A 19,039-nucleotide genomic window follows, 5' to 3' on the forward strand; every position below is an offset into this window, starting at 1 on the left:
CATATAAATTAGGATACCTTCTATATTTGAATTGTCTTTTTTTACAGAGAAGTAATATCAGAATTTAACAATACTTTCATTGCTGCAGAGAATGGTGATTTGGAAAATCAAACTTTTTGTATTGGTTTCGGTGAGTCAATGCTAACCGACAAGCAAGTTTTTATTTTGCACAAATAAATTTTTAGACTTTTTTGCCGGAAAGTCAGAGATTCCCATGATTTCAAATAATGTTCAGGTTATCCGGAAAATTGTGTGAATTTGTACGGTCCTCACCCTGTTGAGTGTCTGGAAACAATGTGGTTGTCTGCTAAATGTTTGGAGAAAGGTAGTAAATACCCAGCTAAAAGAGATGAGACAGAATTGCGTCGTTTAGATACTTTGAATATTAGGTAGGTAATTAGTTTATTAATTATGATAATCGTAAATTTTGGAATACTTGGAAGTAGCTCAAATAACTCTCTCCAATTTTTACAGGAACATTGTTGTTGAATTTAATAACACATTCATTGCTGCTGACAATGGTGATCCAGAAAATCAGTCTTTTTGTCTCGGGATTAGTAAGCAATTTTGTGATATTTTCCTAATTGATAATGATAAATACAGTTTTCAATTGAATATCATTTTTAAAATTTAAAATAATAGTACTTAAAGTATAATTGTGATGGTGAGGCATATTTTTACTCTTCTATGAGGCGACAAATGCAAAACTGAATGCTGAAAATGTTCCTTGAAAATATGTTGAAAATGTTGCACTATATAAATAATAATATTAATCATTGTTTTTAATTTATTTTCAAAATAATATTATTTATTAGGTTATCCTACTAATTGTGTGAACTATTATGGTCCTCATTCCATTGAATGTCTGAAAACAATATGGTTGTCTGTAAAATGCTTGGAAGATGGAACTAAATATCCAGAAAAAATAAGTACAGCTGAAGTGGCTCGAATAGACAAGTTAAATATAAGGTCTGTCATTTTATTAACATCTGATATGTTCTTGTTTATTCTATTATGCTTCAAATAAGAATTCATAACTTTTATTTTAGAGATGTTATTGTGGAATTTAACGATACGTTCATTTCTGCTGACAATGGAGATACAGATAATCAAACTTTTTGTCTTGGCATTGGTATGTGATAAAACACAACAATATTTAGGATGTTGTCTTAATTGATCTACTCTCTGGTAGAAGTTTTTTTTTAAATTGATCAACTTTATGCTATTACTTAAAAATTTTAGTTTGTGTCTAATTTTTAAGTTATTAATTTATTGAAGGGTTTGAATCAAATTTAATTGTCCAATGATAATTGTTATCTGTTATTATTTATCACTTGTTTTTATAATATACTAATATACAATAATGACTTGAATCTCATTATTGAATAGATTCTAGTTTGAGAAATTTTTAAAATTTTGTATAAATATGTACATTACAAATTAACGCAAAAATTTGACAACGGTATTGTTTTAATTATTACAGGTAAAGCACATTATTGTCATTGTCTGATTTCATCTTTTGTCTGATTTCAATTACTCGTGATGATACTTTTTCAAATTATTAACAATAACAGGAATTTTATACATTCAAATAATTTAATAAATTTTGTCATACCGTTAGTGCCGCCTGATATTTTTAGGAAATTGGAGAAGCAACATATCAAGATTATTTGCCATTCCTTTTAGGAACACCTACTTGGTTTCACTTAGCGAATATCACATCCATCTAAGTGTAATTTGTACTTGATTTGTTTGCATACACAAATCATAAAGTATTTTTCAATCAGTGAATGTTACATCATATTATTCTTGCTCATGTTGTTCCACAAGTTACTAAAAAATAATTTTTATTTGCATGTTTTTGTTTTCAGCATGATTAAACCTTTTTCTACTATGTTTTAGCATATCCCAATGGCTGCACCAATTATTATGGTCCTCATCCAATTGAATGCTTGAAAACAATATGGCTATCGGCTAAATGTTTGCAAGAAGGAATTAAGTACCCTGACAAGAGAGAATCTTCTGATATTGCACGGTTGGATATTCTTAACATAAGGTATATTGGATTGTTTTCAAACTATTATTGATAGAGAATCATACTGTTTGAAGTTTATTCTGATTACCTATTTTAGAGAAGTGATCTTGGAATTCAATAATACATTTCTTTCTGCTGATAATGGTGATACAGATGGTCAGACTTATTGCCTTGGAATTGGTAAGTGAAATTTTTTTTAATTTCAATGAAGATTTTTTGTTATATTTAAAACTATTTTTCATGCAGTTTATCCTTCTCATTGTGTGAACTATTATGGTCCTCATCCAATTGAATGTTTGGAAACTATATGGCTAGCTGCTAGATGTTTGGAGGGAGGTACTATGTTTCCAGAAAAGAGAGACTCTGCTGAATTGCTACGTTTGGATGACTTGAATATAAGGTTGTTGTTTGTCATTTGTTCTTTTTTCATATTTTCTACAATTGTCATGTGGCGACGTAGTAGTCCCATTTTCTTGCAATGTAACTTATCTGAAGTGGTTAGGAACTTCATTTAAACGAAATTCTCATTTAACTCTTCATTTGTAGTATAATTTTATATGAGGTTGTATTTTATTTGTATCCAATATGTTATTTTTCTGTTTGTAATCGCAGGAATATTTGTTAGATTTATTAGTTTTCTCAAGTATTCCCAAACTAATCCTTTGCAGGGAAGTGATTTTGGAATTCAACAATACATTTGTATCCGCTGACAATGGGGATGTGGATAATCAGACTTTTTGCCTCGGAATTGGTAAGCGGTTAACTGTTAACATGTACCATGATAAATGCTATTTTTATGATGGTTATACTTGTAGGTAATGTTTACAGGTTAACTGTTGCAACTTCATATAAATTTTGTGTGTATTTTGTACGCCATCAGATCAACGGTAACAATTTAAATATTTTTAAGCACATGAAGAAATCTTCATTTTCTCAGGTTTTCTGTTGCTCAGTGCTTGTCCTAATATTGTACTAGTATTTTATCTACGAAATATGTTTGTATAAATTGATCAGTCACAGTCATACTATGCTAGGTATTGTAAAATATAGATAATCACTGGGAGTGGGGCCAATTTGCTAAACTGATCTCTTATCAGCACAGCTGATTTATGGAACTAGGACTAGAGATGTACCAATGTATTGGGTATCGGTTATCAGTATCAGCATGGATGGCCAATTTGAATTTAATATTCAAATATCGTTTTTTGTTTTGTTCATAAGAGTGCTGAATATCGCATACACATCCTACCACCTACTACGTTTTGATTAAAAATATTTCACAATTATTTTATTCACTTTTTATCTTAATCGAAGAAAGACATGTGACAATAAATTACAGCCAACATAAAAGGATTTCAATTAGCGTCAACTTGAAGTGCTCATAACACTGCAACTTACGGTAGTCCAAAATAGTTTGTGCAGCAGCGGCAATAAATCTAGAAGCAAATTGTGTCGTAATTATTTGTTCTCATCTTTGGTTTCGAAAGTGACCGAACATAAAGGGAAATTTTTGCATTTCATGCAAATTGATAGCTTAAAAAATAGCTCTTAGATATTATTTAGTATTTATCGCGGATTTTTTCAAGAGCATGGTGTTGTTGATGACAATATCGTTCAGTTGAAGTTGGCTGTATTAATTTATAATCCAAAATCAAAGCATAACCGCTGTCATGAAATATATAAATCCTTGCCGACTCGAAAAATAAATTACGATTTTCGGTCTTATTATTTCTTTGTCAGTGGCCAATGGAAATTTGGGAATCGAGTTCACTTATTTGATTATGGCGATGATCGAATATTAATATTTATATTTTCAGAATTAACGAATGGTTTCGTGAGTAAAATAAAAATCAAAGTCTGTAGAAGCAGAACAATTAATTCTTGTGTAGAGGAATACCGGTAATTGTGGCGATAAACAGTCAGAATTTATATCAAAAATTAGCTGTATCAAAAAGTGTGTGTGCTGATAAGGACTTTGATTTTCCTGTATAATTTAAAACATTCCACTGGGCGCATAGTTGCTCTTTCTTCTGTGCTTTCCAAGATACATCACAATTCATAGGAATGAATACCGTAATGTTTATTAAGTCTCTCTTCTTAGAAGCGAGAAGACATTAATTTCAATATTATCACACATGTCATTTGTATTCATAGCTGCTTCACAATGATAATATTATTAAGCTTAGATTCTATGTCCCTGGATTTTGAAAAAGTTAAATAAATTTATGTGGTGGATTTTAGACTGTTTTCGCAATTCGAGAGCCGAAAATATATTTTTTGAATGTATTTGAAATAGTCAAGTAATTGGTTATGACCATCCCTGGGTATCAGCAATATCGGCCATTTTTTCGGTATCAGTAATGTATCGGTTGAATGTAGACCGATATTCCCGATATATTCAGCTTTTTAATCTGGCCAAGAATTATTTAAAAATTAATTTAGAATACAAATGTGGAAATAATTTTTTGCCTGGAGAGATCATGTTAGTGGCATTTGCCTCGTTAACTCCATGCCCGTTCACACCTCCCCGCGAATAGAAACGGTAACAAGATTCTGCTCTGTTTTCAGCTAATTTGGCTATTTTTGATGCCAAATTTTATTATATTATTATTATCATCATTTGTTATTATTGACTTTCTAATAGGACATGGTGATTATAAAGAAATATACCAATTGAATATTTTCTAATATGTAAAATACAAAATACGATGTTATATTTGCACAAAATCCTGCACAGGCAACTCAAGGTATCAGTTTCCTAGGTTAAGTAAAAATTTATTTACTTTACCATCTACCGTAGCCAAACCCTAGAATATATTTTTTTCGAGCTGAGAAGGCTATCGTTGTAACCCGTCTACCCTGTAATTACATAGTATCGAAATATTGGTATTGGAATATCAACAACATCAGCGTTTTTTTGTTGGTATCTGATTGGTATCAGTGACAAAAGTAGTACATCTCTAATAAGGACATGACTGACCATGTATTCAAGTTATGTCATTTGTTTTCCATTGAGAAGGTATAGATATAAATTATATTTGATGCTCCATTCTTAGGGAGACTGAATAAGCGAGTGATTATGTTTTCATATCGTACCAATTAGCTCAAATTTATTTTTCTCTAGATATAAAGCTTAAGGTACATGAATGAAACTTTATGTTTAAGCAAAAGTTTCAAACCATACCAGTGTTATATGACACACACACATTTTGATATTAAGACATGAGTGCTTCTATTTAACAAGTATAGAAGATACAGTTTGGAGGATAGTTAGCATAATTTCTCATCTTTCATTCCGTGACTTACAATTTTCATGCAACCATGATTCTAAAAACAACTCCTCTTTCTAATATTACTTTATTAAGATAGTTACCTAATACCATGTAAATCACGATTTAATTAAGCCATCAGATCATCTTTCCTTAACATTGCAATAAAGATGGAGTTTCCTCATGCTACATCATCGTATGACAAAAATTCACTGTTTTGTTTTATTTTCAGTTTATCCTGAGAACTGTACCAACTATTATGGCTCCCACTCTGTTGAATGCCTAAAAACAATATGGTTTTTCGTGCAATGTTTGGTAGAAGGATCTAAATATCCTGAAAAGAGGAATGAAGATGAATTAAATCATTTGGATACTTTGACTATTAGGTATTGATTATGCATGTAAATCATGATCTAGTTAAAATTGCTTTTAAATGCTCATCCTATATATTTTATAAGGGATGTAATAGTGGAATTCAACAATACTTATATAACTGCTGATGCTGGTGATCCAGAGAACCAAATGTATTGCATTGGATTTGGTATGTTCTTTTGTATTCAAATATTTTTTTGAATTCATTAATGATTGTGCAATTTTTACTTCATTATCCAGCATATCCTGAAAATTGTGAAAACTATTATGGTCCTCATTCTATCAAATGTTTGGAAACAGTGTGGTTGTCTGCCAGATGTTTGGATGAAGGAAGCAAATACCCCGAAAAAAGGGATAAAATTGATTTAGCTCGTTTGGATACATTAAATATAAGGTATGTGGTTCCAATTTTAATATTTGCTGTTTATGTTATAAAAATGAAATTTTCACATTGTTTGATTAAATTTTTTATGTATTTTAGAGAAGTGATATTTGAGTTTGACAACACTTTCATTGCTGCTGACAATGGTGAACCAAATAATCAAACTTATTGTTTTGGAATGAGTGAGCCAAAGTTTTTCTTGCTTTTTTAGTATTATTTACCGGTATATGTTCCATATTATTTTTAGATTGTGATATTTATTATTTACCGTAAGTATTGACTTCGATTTTCTCATTTAACTCTCTCGCCGCTCGTTAGTCCATATGGGATTCTCAACGCTATTAAGTCTAGCACATGGTAACCTACTGTTAATATCGCTCTTAGCTGTTTATTGACGTAATGCCCTGATATGAGAGAAGCGATAAAACCTTCCAGCCGTGACGCAAAGTGCGAATCGTATAAATAGCGTGGATTTCAAAATCGCCTGTCAGACGTCTGAAAATGTCGACTCAGCTCAGACAGAAAATACTCCTTTATAACGACTTATTATTGCTTTAGCATGTATTTTCAGTCATACTAACTATCCCTGATCATTCCTGGCGCTGTGTTGTTTTGATAAATATGATTTCGACTGCTCCATAGTTGGCAGAGGTATGGAGATTTTTTGTATGTAAAAAAAACGTAAAATTAATGGTAATTTTAACGCGTGAATGCGCGTATGAGATTGTTTACGTCGTTCTACGCGCATTTCCGTCGAAAAAATTTAATTTTTTTGCATTGGGGGTGGTCTGTGCAGTAATAATAAGAGCTGTGACGTCATCAGTATCGGTAATTTGACCTTGAACTTGACAATACTGTAAATACAATTGTGAATTTCAGAGTAATAACCATTTATGCTATAATAGTCGTTTCGGTATTGTTATGTTAGGAAAAACTTGACGAAAACGTTGAAGAAAAAACTAATTAATTAGGAATTAATTATTAACCCTCTACTGTACACAGAATATCTCAAAGTCCAATTTTTTTTTTAGAAATTTTTGAAATTTTTTTGCAAAATTTTTTTTTTGAGGAGTGTGTTTTAAAGATATATTGCTGAATAGAACTCTAGCAGACGCTTTCAAAAAGCCATGATTGAAGCTTAAGGGCTTAATGGTTGACAAAAAAAAATAAGTTTAAAAATACCCATAAAATGGTCAGGGATTGGAGCGGTCGGAAGGTTAAGTACGAACATGTGTATTTTGTGTTCATGCTTTTAAATTTATGACATTGTGGAGTTTAAGATAAATATTGAACTGATCTGTTCGGTAACAACAGGTTTTGTTTCATAATATATTGGACAGCTTTTTATTATATTGATTTTTTTTAATTATTGCACAAAATTATTCATGAATTAACTCATCACTAGTTAAATCACAAGAGAATGATGCCTATGTATATGGAAATGAAGGGGAAATGTTACAAAAATATGACTTCACTTCAATTGTAGTAAAAATGTACTTTGGACTTCGTTGTTCACCGTGTAGACTTATTATGTGAATATTTCAGTATTTCCCAAGAATTGTACAAACTATTATGGACCTCATTCAATAGCCTGTTTGGAAACTATATGGATATCTGCAAAATGTTTGTCGGAAGGAACTAAATATCCAGAGAAAAGAAATCCTTCAGATTTATCGCGATTGGATAATTTGAATATAAGGTAAACTGTCAGAAATATTGATAGTCTTCAAACAAAATACATATGAAATGAATAAATACAGAAATGAGATTGTATTATTGCTGAGTTGATTTGTTGAATTAAATGCAGTGAAAGAATAGGAAATTAATTTTCTAATATTATTTTTATAGAGAGGTCATTATAGAATTCAACTTCACATTTACTACTGCTGACAATGGTGATGTAGAAAATCAAACGCTTTGTCTAGGCATTGGTGAGATCTATTGCTATTTTGATTTTGTTGTTCATCGTATTCATTAATCTGTGCAGCTTGCATGGCATTACCAATTTGTAAAATCTTCCCAATTTTCAGTTTATCCTGCTAATTGTAACAATTACTATGGTCCTCACTCTGTTGAATGTCTTGAAACAATTTGGTTATCTGCACAATGCTTGGAAGAAGGAAATAAATTTCCTGTAAAAAGAGATGAAGTTGAATTGGGACGATTGGATGAATTAAATATAAGGTTTTATTAGATACATGCTTATATTTACGGCATGTGCATATTGTTCTGAAATTATTCATTCTTCTCAATTGTCATTGCAGACAAGTTATTGCCGAGTTCAATCAAACTTTTGTTGCTGCAGACAATGGAGATTCAGAGAGTCAGACTTTCTGTCTTGGCATTGGTTAGTTTTAAAATCGGTGGAAACTTAATTAGTATAGGATTAGGTTTGAAAAACTTAAAACAGAAATGAAATGAAAACTTTTTTTGACTTGACTTATAATTCAAGCTAACCATTATGTTCATAGTTTATCCTGCAAATTGTACAAATTACTATGGTCCACATTCTATTGACTGCTTGAAAACAATATGGTTGTCTGCTAAATGCTTGGGAGATGGAAGCAAATATCCATCAAAGAGAGAATCTTCAGATCTTGCGAGATTGGATGCTTTGAATATAAGGTGAACCACATCAATAATATCACCTTTTATGTAACTCGAACATGCAATCTATACAAAAAAAGTAAAGAATAAATTGATTTTTATCGTAAATGTTGGTATTTTTTTTATTTTCGAAGGGAAGTAATCCTCGAGTTCAACAACACATTTGCAGCTGCTGACAGTGGTGATGTTGCTAATCAGACATTTTGTCTTGGCATTGGTAAGCAGCGGCTTTTGCTTTCGCAATACATACTGATTTTATATCCAAGTTTGTTGAATTTTATAACTTGTTCATTTTCTTCATTATCCAGTTTATCCTGCCAATTGTAATAATTATTATGGTCCTCATTCTGTTAAATGTCTGGAAACAATTTGGTTGTCTGCTAAATGTTTGGAAGAAGGAAGCAAATATCCTGAAAAAAGAGATGAAGTTGAATTACATCGCTTAGATGAGTTGGATATAAGGTTTCAAATAAATGATGTTTAGAATCCAATTGAAATTATTAGAACACATATTGTAAGATTAGAATTCTTCATTGCTTTTACAGACAAGTTATTGCTGAGTTCAATGAGATATTTCTTGCTGCTGACAATGGAGATTCAGAGAATCAGACGTTTTGTCTTGGTATTGGTAAGTATTAAAAAATCTTTACTTTCTCAAGATTTCTGTTGCTCAGTGCCTGTACTAGTATTTCATCCGTAAAAGATGTTTGTATGATTGTTCAATCACACTGTCATTATGCCAAGTATTGTAAAAACTGTTCGTTAATCACTGGGCTTGAGGCCAGTTTTCTAGACTGGTCTGTTTCCAGCATAGTTGATTTGTGTTGACCTTGGTGGAATTGGGACATGACTATCATGGTTGGCAATCTATTCAAGTTTTGTCTTTAATTTTCATTTTGGTAGGTATAAATATAAATTATATTTGATGAATGGGTAATAGAAAGACTGAAGAAGTAATCATGTTTTCATGACCTAAAAATTGGCTTTAAATTTTGCCTTGCCAGATTTACAGTATTATTAGCTAAATCAGGGATGCTGAACCATCGACCCACAACGTTTTTGCTTTTCTGTGACCCGCCAAGGCACGAATTAAATGGAATAATATTAACATATAAGTTATCAAAATTGATGAAATTAGCTCTTATTCAATTCAGCAACAAGTAACCTATTTTAAAGTACTGTCAGTTGTGCAACCAGGGCTGCGAAGTTTTCAATTTCCGGGTTGATATGATAATTTTTAAAACTCCTAATCTTGGACGCACATGTGCATTCTACTTTGCATTTTATTAGTTTCTCGCCTACAATGCCGTCGAGAAAACAAAATCTTTTGGACATAAAAAAAAAACCTAGAAATCTGAAATAACAATTGGGCAGTGCTAAAGTGCTTTAATAATGTGGTTGAAAACCGAACACAAAATATAACTCTATCAGAGCGCAATTCCCTCCAAACTCTTTGGCAGCGTAAAATAATTTGCAGCATTCCTAAACGTTTTTGTGTTATTCATCTGCATGTTTTTGTACACAAATTTCATAAAATTGATTGCCATTAAGAGTCTAGTAGTCCCTGATAGAAGTGCTGCATAACTAAAGCCCAAAACTTCTCAACACCAAATAAAGCTTATAAGTTTTGCAAGATGAGATGCAGTAGCGACTTTCTTATAGATACAAACATTGATTAAATATATGTGACACACACCCTTCTGTACCATGATTGGTATATAATTTTTGACCCATTCATTAAAAAAGGTTTGCCATCCCTGAGCTAAATGAACGAAACTTCATGTTTAAACAAAATTGATCACTGCACACTTTGCGATGTTTCACACTTTACCAATGCGATGTGACACACACATTTTGGTTTGTCTGACAGCAAGAAGACATGAGTGATTCAATTTAAGTGTAGAACATACAATGTGGAGGATAGTTAGCATAATTGCTGATCTTTGATTCTATAACTATCATCTTTCTTGCAACTATGATGCTAAAATAACTTTTTGTTCTAATAATATATCAAGAAAGTTGCTTAATGCCATATGAATTAAAATAGGATTAAGTCATCAGATCATTGCCATCATCATTACCATTGCAATAAAAATGGGAGTTCCATCATACTACATCATCGTATGGCTCAAATTCACTGTTCTGTTTTATTTTCAGTTTATCCTGAGAACTGTACCAACTATTATGGCTCCCATTCTGTTGAATGCCTAAAAACAATATGGTTTTCTGTGCAATGTTTGGTAGAAGGATCTAAATATCCTGAAAAGAGGAATGAAGATGAATTAAATCGTTTGGACACTTTGACTATTAGGTATTAATTATGCATATAAATTTGGGTCTAGTTAAAATTGCATTTAAATGCTCATCTTACATATTTTTCAAGGGATGTAATAATGGAATTCAACAATACATATATAACTGCAGATGCTGGTGATCCAGAGAACCAAATGTATTGCATTGGATTTGGTATGTTCTTTTATATTCAAATATTTTTTCTGAATCTATTAATGATTGCACAATTTTTACTTCATTATCAGCATATCCTGAAAATTGTGAAAACTATTATGGTCCTCATTCTATCAAATGTTTGGAAACAGTGTGGTTGTCTGCCAGGTGTTTGAATGATGGAAGCAAATATCCAGAAAAAAGGGATGAAACTGATTTAGCTCGTTTAGATGCATTAAATATAAGGTATGGTTCCATTCTTTATATTTGCTGTTTATGTAATAAAAATGAAATTTTCACATTGTTTGATTGAAATCTTTTATGTATTTTAGAGAAGTGATATTTGAATTTGACAACACTTTCCTTGCTGCTGACAATGGTGAACCAAATAATCAAACTTATTGTTTTGGAATGAGTGAGTCAAATTTTTTATTGTTTTTTCAGCGTTTTTTACTGATATATGTTCTATATTAATTTTAGACTGTGATGATTATTATTTTACGTACCGGTAAGTATTGACTTTGATTTTCGCGTTGAAGTATGAACATGTATATTTTATATTCATGCTTTTGAATTTATGACATTGGGATGTTTAATATAAATATTGAGCTGATCTATTCGGTAACAACAGGTTTAATTTCATATTATATCACATAGCTTTTTAGTGTATTGATATTTTTTGAATATTGCATAAAATTGTTTATGAATTATTTTTCAATTCAACAAACTCTTCACGGGAGAGCGATGTCTTTGTATATAGACAGGACGGTTAAATGTTATAAAAAGATGATTTCACACATCATGCTTATGTTATTTCACAAAATAATGTATACCAGCTAAATTTTGAGTTTCATAGGAATCCTTTACAAGATTTGAATGTAAAAGATAATTTTATTACCATTCTAGCAGCTTCAACCATCTTCAAGTTCCAGAATTGGAAATTGAACAAACAATTGTAGTAAAAATGGACTTTGGACTTCATTATGTATCATCTATAATTTTTATGTAAATGTTTCAGTATATCCCAAGAATTGTACCAACTATTATGGACCTCATTCAATCGCCTGTTTGGAAACAGTATGGATATCTGCAAAATGCTTGTCAGATGGTACTAAATATCCAGAGAAAAGAAATTCGTCAGATCTATCGCGAATGGATAATTTGAATATCAGGTGAACTGTCAGAAAGATTGATATTCTTCAAACAAAATACATATGAATTGAATAAATGCAAAAATTAGAATATATTATTTATTACTGATTTGATTTGCTGAATCAAATGTGATGAAAAAAGGATATATCAATTTTTTATTAATATTTATGTAGAGAGGTCATTCTGGAATTCAACTTCACATTTACTACTGCTGACAATGGGGATGAAGAAAATCAAACGCATTGTCTTGGCATTGGTGAGATCTATTGCTATTTTGCTTTCATTATTCATTGTATTCATTAATCTGTGCAGCTTGCATGGCATTAACATTTTGTGAAATCTTTCCAATTTTCAGTTTATCCTGCTAATTGTAACAATTACTATGGTCCACACTCTGTTGAATGTCTTGAAACAATTTGGTTATCTTCAAAATGCTTGGAAGAAGGAAATAAATTTCCTGTAAAAAGAGATGAAGTTGAATTGGGACGATTGGATGAATTAAATATAAGGTTTTATTAGATGCATGCTTATATTTACGGCATGTGCATATTGTTCTGAAATTATTCATTCTTCTCAATTGTCATTGCAGACAAGTTATTGCCGAGTTCAATCAAACTTTTGTTGCTGCAGACAATGGAGATTCAGAGAGTCAGACTTTCTGTCTTGGCATTGGTTAGTTTTAAAATCAGTGGAAACTTAATTAGTATAGGATTAGGTTTGAAAAACTTAACACAGAAATGAAATGAAAACTTTTTTTGACTTGACTTATAATTCAAGCTAACCATTATGTTCATAGTTTATCCTGCAAATTGTACAAATTACTATGGTCCACATTCTATTGACTGCTTGAAAACAATATGGTTGTCTGCTAAATGCTTGGGAGATGGAAGCAAATATCCATCAAAGAGAGAATCTTCAGATCTTGCGAGATTGGATGCTTTGAATATAAGGTGAACCACATCAATAATATCACCTTTTATGTAACTCGAACATGCAATCTATACAAAAAAAGTAAAGAATAAATTGATTTTTATCGTAAATGTTTGTATTTTTTTTTATTTTTGAAGGGAAGTAATCCTCGAGTTCAACAACACATTTGCAGCTGCTGACAGTGGTGATGTTGCTAATCAGACATTTTGTCTTGGCATTGGTAAGCAGCGGCTTTTGCTTTCGCAATACATACTGATTTTATATCCAAGTTTGTTGAATTTTATAACTTGTTCATTTTCTTTATTATCCAGTTTATCCTGCCAATTGTAATAATTATTATGGTCCTCATTCTGTTAAATGTCTGGAAACAATTTGGTTGTCTGCTAAATGTTTGGAAGAAGGAAGCAAATATCCTGAAAAAAGAGATGAAGTTGAATTACATCGCTTAGATGAGTTGGATATAAGGTTTCAAATAAATGATGTTTAGTATCCAATTGAAATTATTAGAACACATATTGTAAGATTAGAATTCTTCATTGCTTTTACAGACAAGTTATTGCTGAGTTCAATGAGATATTTCTTGCTGCTGACAATGGAGATTCAGAGAATCAGACGTTTTGTCTTGGTATTGGTAAGTGTTAAAAGATCTTTACTTTCTCAAGATTTCTGTTGCTCAGTGCCTGTACTAGTATTTCATCTGTAAAAGATGTTTGTATGATTGTTCAATCACACTGTCATTATGCCAAGTATCGTAAAAACTGTTCGTTAATCACTGGGCTTGAGGCCAGTTTTCTAGACTGGTCTGTTTCCAGCATAGTTGATTTGTGTTGACCTTGGTAGAATTGGGACATGACTATCATGGTTGGCAATCTATTCAAGTTTTATCTTTAATTTTCATTTTGGTAGGTATAAATATAAATTATATTTGATGAATGGGTAATAGAAAGACTGAAGAAGTAATCATGTTTTCATGACCTAAAAATTGGCTTTAAATTTTGCCTTGCCAGATTTACAGTATTATTAGCTAAATCAGGGATGCTGAACCATCGACCCACAGCGTTTTTGCTTTTCTGTGACCCGCCAAGGCACGAATTGAATGGAATAATAATAACATATAAGTTATCAAAATTGATGAAATTAGCTCTTATTCAATTCCACAACAAGTAACCTATTTTAAAGTACTGTCAGTTGTGCAACCAGGGCTGCGAAGTTTTCAATTTCCGGGTTGATATGATAATTTTTAGAGAAATTTCATAAAATTGATTGCCATTAAGAGTCTAGTAGTCCCTGATAGAAGTGCTGCATATCTAAAGCCCAAAACTTCTCAACACCAAATAAAGCTTATAAGTTTTGCAAGATAAGATGCAGCAGCGACTTTCTTATAGATACAAACATTGATTAAATATATGTGACACACACCCTTCTGTACCATGATTGGTATATCATTTTTGACCCATTCATTAAAAAAGGTTTGCCATCCCTGAGCTAAATGAACGAAACTTTATGTTTAAACAAAATTGATCACTGCACACTTTGCGATGTTTCACACTTTACCAATGCGATGTGACACACACATTTTGGTTTGTCTGACAGCAAGAAGACATGAGTGCTTCAATTTAAGTGTAGAACATACAATGTGGAGGATAGTTAGCATAATTGCTCATCTTTGATTCTATAACTATCATCTTTCTTGCAACTATGATGCTAAAATAACTTTTTGTTCTAATATTATATCAAGAAAGTTGCTTAATGCCATATGAATTAAAATAGGATTAAGCCATCAGATCATTGCCATCATCATTACCATTGCAATAAAAATGGGAGTTCCATCATACTACATCATCGTATGGCTCAAATTCACTGTTCTGTTTTATTTTCAGTTTATCCTGAGAACTGTACCAACTATTATGGCTCCCATTCTGTTGAATGCCTAAAAACAATATGGTTTTCTGTGCAATGTTTGGTAGAAGGATCTAAATATCCTGAAAAGAGGAATGAAGATGAATTAAATCGTTTGGACACTTTGACTATTAGGTATTAATTATGCATATAAATTTGGGTCTAGTTAAAATTGCTTTTAAATGCTCATCTTACATATTTTTCAAGGGATGTAATAATGGAATTCAACAATACATATATAACTGCAGATGCTGGTGATCCAGAGAACCAAATGTATTGCATTGGATTTGGTATGTTCTTTTATATTCAAATATTTTTTCTGAATCTATTAATGATTGCACAATTTTTACTTCATTATCAGCATATCCTGAAAATTGTGAAAACTATTATGGTCCTCATTCTATCAAATGTTTGGAAACAGTGTGGTTGTCTGCCAGGTGTTTGAATGATGGAAGCAAATATCCAGAAAAAAGGGATGAAACTGATTTAGCTCGTTTAGATACATTAAATATAAGGTATGGTTCCATTCTTTATATTTGCTGTTTATGTAATAAAAATGAAATTTTCACATTGTTTGATTGAAATCTTTTATGTATTTTAGAGAAGTGATATTTGAATTTGACAACACTTTCCTTGCTGCTGACAATGGTGAACCAAATAATCAAACTTATTGTTTTGGAATGAGTGAGTCAAATTTTTTATTGTTTTTTCAGCGTTTTTTACTGATATATGTTCTATATTAATTTTAGACTGTGATGATTATTATTTTACGTACCGGTAAGTATTGACTTTGATTTTCGCGTTGAAGTATGAACATGTATATTTTATATTCATGCTTTTGAATTTATGACATTGTGATGTTTAATATAAATATTGAGCTGATCTATTCGGTAACAACAGGTTTAATTTTATATTATATCACATAGCTTTTTAGTGTATTGATATTTTTTGAATATTGCATAAAATTGTTTATGAATTATTTTTTAATTCAACAAACTCTTCACGAGAGAGCGATGTCTTTGTATATAGACAGGACGGTTAAATGTTATAAAAAGATGATTTCACACATCATGCTTATGTTATTTCACAAAATAATGTATACCAGCTAAATTTTGAGTTTCATAGGAATCCTTTACAAGATTTGAATGTAAAAGATAATTTTATTACCATTCTAGCAGCTTCAACCATCTTCAAGTTCCAGAATTGGAAATTGAACAAACAATTGTAGTAAAAAATGGACTTTGGACTTCATTATGTATCATCTATAATTTTTATGTAAATGTTTCAGTATATCCCAAGAATTGTACCAACTATTATGGACCTCATTCAATCGCCTGTTTGGAAACAGTATGGATATCTGCAAAATGCTTGTCAGATGGTACTAAATATCCAGAGAAAAGAAATTCGTCAGATCTATCGCGAATGGATAATTTGAATATCAGGTGAACTGTCAGAAAGATTGATATTCTTCAAACAAAATACATATGAATTGAATAAATGCAAAAATTAGAATATATTATTTATTACTGATTTGATTTGCTGAATCAAATGTGATGAAAAAAGGATATATCAATTTTTTATTAATATTTATGTAGAGAGGTCATTCTGGAATTCAACTTCACATTTACTACTGCTGACAATGGGGATGAAGAAAATCAAACGCATTGTCTTGGCATTGGTGAGATCTATTGCTATTTTGCTTTCATTATTCATTGTATTCATTAATCTGTGCAGCTTGCATGGCATTAACATTTTGTGAAATCTTTCCAATTTTCAGTTTATCCTGCTAATTGTAACAATTACTATGGTCCACACTCTGTTGAATGTCTTGAAACAATTTGGTTATCTTCAAAATGCTTGGAAGAAGGAAATAAATTTCCTGTAAAAAGAGATGAAGTTGAATTGGACCGATTGGATGATTTAAATATAAGGTTTTATTAGATGCATGCTTCTATGAACTGCATGTGGTTATTGCTATGGAATTAATATTCTTCTCAATTGTCATTGCAGACAAGTTATTGCCGAGTTCAATGAAACTTTTGTGGCTGCAGACAATGGGGATTCAGACAATCAGGCTTTTTGTTTTGGCATTGGTTAGTATTAAATTTATAGAAACCTAACTAATATAGATTTTTGTTTTGAAAATTGAAATTGTCCGTACTTATTATTCATTCTAACAATTACCTATGTTTGTAGTTTATCCTTTCAATTGTACAAATTACTATGGCCCTCATTCTATTGACTGCTTAAAAACAATATGGTTGTCTGCTAAGTGCTTGGCAGATGGAAGCAAATATCCATCAAAGAGAGAATCTTCAGATCTTGCGAGATTAGATGATTTGAATATAAGGTAAATCACATCAACAACATCACCTTTTGTATAAAATTAAAAATGAATTGATTTTTATTGTAAATGTTGATATTTTCTTTATTCCTGTAGGGAAGTTATCCTCGAGTTCAACAACACATTTGCAGCAGCTGACAGTGGTGATGTAGCTCATCAGACATTTTGTCTAGGCATTGGTAAGCAGTGATTTTTACTTTCGCAATATTGATTTTTGCTCCCAAGTTTATTGAATTTTACAACTTCTTTATTTTCTCTATCATCCAGTTTATCCTACTAATTGTAATAATTATTATGGTCCTCATTCTGTTGAATGTCTGGAAACAATATGGTTGTCTGCTAAATGTTTGGAAGAAGGAAGCAAGTATCCAGAAAAAAGAGATGAAGCTGAACTAGTTCGATTGGATGATTTAGATTTAAGGTTTGGATTGTTTGCAAAAAAGATAAAGTTGTTTTGAAAGTATTGATTACTCTCTATTTTTACAGACAAGTAATTGATGAGTTCAATGAAACATTTATCGCTGCAGATAGTGGAGATTCAGATAACCAGACATTTTGTCTTGGAATTGGTAATTATCAACAATTGATCAACTATTCAGTTACTGTTGGTTTAGTTTTAAATAATTGTACTAAAGAGAAGAAAATGGAAATAGTTATAACACTTTACATGCCACGGTCATTTATTCAATAATTACCATTGAACGCCATGATGAAAACTAGAAAGCTTATCTACTATTTATTCTTTCGCGTATTTCTTTTTTCATTTTATCGGAGAAGAGGTGATGTCATCAGGTTTAGGTCACTTGGATACATCAAGCGTAGGTGAATTAACTAATACAAATCAAGTCATCACTTGAATATATCCGTTCAACACAGACAAAAGTACCACCTGTTTTGGCAATAGTATTTTGTTTATAGAAGCTACAGATAATTGGCGCTACATACAACCACATATCGTAAAATAAACGGGAAACGTTTAACCTAATTTCTGCCGGTGGTCTCATATGAGCGTCCGTCCCCTAAGGTGTCAAATTCCAGTACTGAAATTGTCAATAGCGACTGTTAATAACATAATTAACTACATTCGTTGCAGTTTGAATGGATTGTTGAAATTTTCGGTAGCGATGTTAACTATTATAATGATTATACTGTAGTATTATATTGTTTGAAAAACATTATATCTAAAGGTAATTGGTGATAATTATCGCCTCAAGCATTCTGTAGACATATAAGAATTCAGGTTCAAGATTGTCATTTTACACATTTTTACCATGTCAAATAAGTTGATCTCTAACATCCCTCAAACAATTTTGCCGGAATAAGTTCAAACCAGGTGTGACATCTTTACGTCGGTGTTTATTCTCCCTAAATCGAAAATTTCCTTTGGCATATACATGTATTGTTCCAGAATGTCGACGATAATTGCTTTTTTGTTCTCGGGGAGAATTATGAGTTCAATGTGAAAATCATTTTACCATATTATAGTCATCGGCGACGAGATGCTAAAAATTATCAATAAAGAGGTAAATCCGCAACTCAAATTTCTTGATTGAAAAGCGGCATTATATAATATTAAAACCTAAATTTAAAACGAAAGATAACAC

General features: G+C 31.3%; 1 protein-coding gene across 1 annotated transcript; it reads left to right on the top strand.

The window, feature by feature from the left end:
- The first annotated feature begins 267 nt into the window (after positions 1-267).
- Positions 268-18,126, top strand: LOC120346537 (uncharacterized). The gene is made up of 44 exons (XM_039416304.2): positions 268-389; positions 475-557; positions 816-969; positions 1,050-1,132; positions 1,903-2,056; positions 2,133-2,215; positions 2,282-2,435; positions 2,704-2,786; positions 5,537-5,690; positions 5,763-5,845; positions 5,917-6,070; positions 6,158-6,240; positions 7,604-7,757; positions 7,907-7,989; positions 8,089-8,242; positions 8,323-8,405; positions 8,530-8,683; positions 8,800-8,882; positions 8,974-9,127; positions 9,211-9,293; positions 10,823-10,976; positions 11,049-11,131; positions 11,203-11,356; positions 11,443-11,525; positions 12,129-12,282; positions 12,436-12,518; positions 12,618-12,771; positions 12,852-12,934; positions 13,059-13,212; positions 13,330-13,412; positions 13,504-13,657; positions 13,741-13,823; positions 15,073-15,226; positions 15,299-15,381; positions 15,453-15,606; positions 15,693-15,775; positions 16,380-16,533; positions 16,687-16,769; positions 16,869-17,022; positions 17,102-17,184; positions 17,288-17,441; positions 17,532-17,614; positions 17,703-17,856; positions 17,922-18,126. The coding sequence occupies exons 1-44, from the start codon at positions 295-297 to the stop codon at positions 18,124-18,126; spliced, it is 5,277 nt and encodes a 1,758-aa protein (XP_039272238.2). The 5' UTR covers positions 268-294.
- Positions 18,127-19,039: the final 913 nt, after the last annotated feature.

This window comes from Styela clava, chromosome 8, assembly GCF_964204865.1.
Source record: "Styela clava chromosome 8, kaStyClav1.hap1.2, whole genome shotgun sequence".
Lineage (NCBI taxonomy): Eukaryota > Metazoa > Chordata > Ascidiacea > Stolidobranchia > Styelidae > Styela > Styela clava.

Excerpts from the sequence above, each read along its gene's own strand:
- LOC120346537 (XM_039416304.2), top strand. The coding sequence starts at position 295 with ATGTGGTTGTCTGCTAAATGTTTGGAGAAAGGTAGTAAATACCCAGCT. Across the intron at positions 2,436-2,703 it reads TTGGATGACTTGAATATAAG|GGAAGTGATTTTGGAATTCA; the intron begins GTTGTTGTTTGT and ends AATCCTTTGCAG. Across the intron at positions 15,607-15,692 it reads TTAGATACATTAAATATAAG|AGAAGTGATATTTGAATTTG; the intron begins GTATGGTTCCAT and ends TATGTATTTTAG.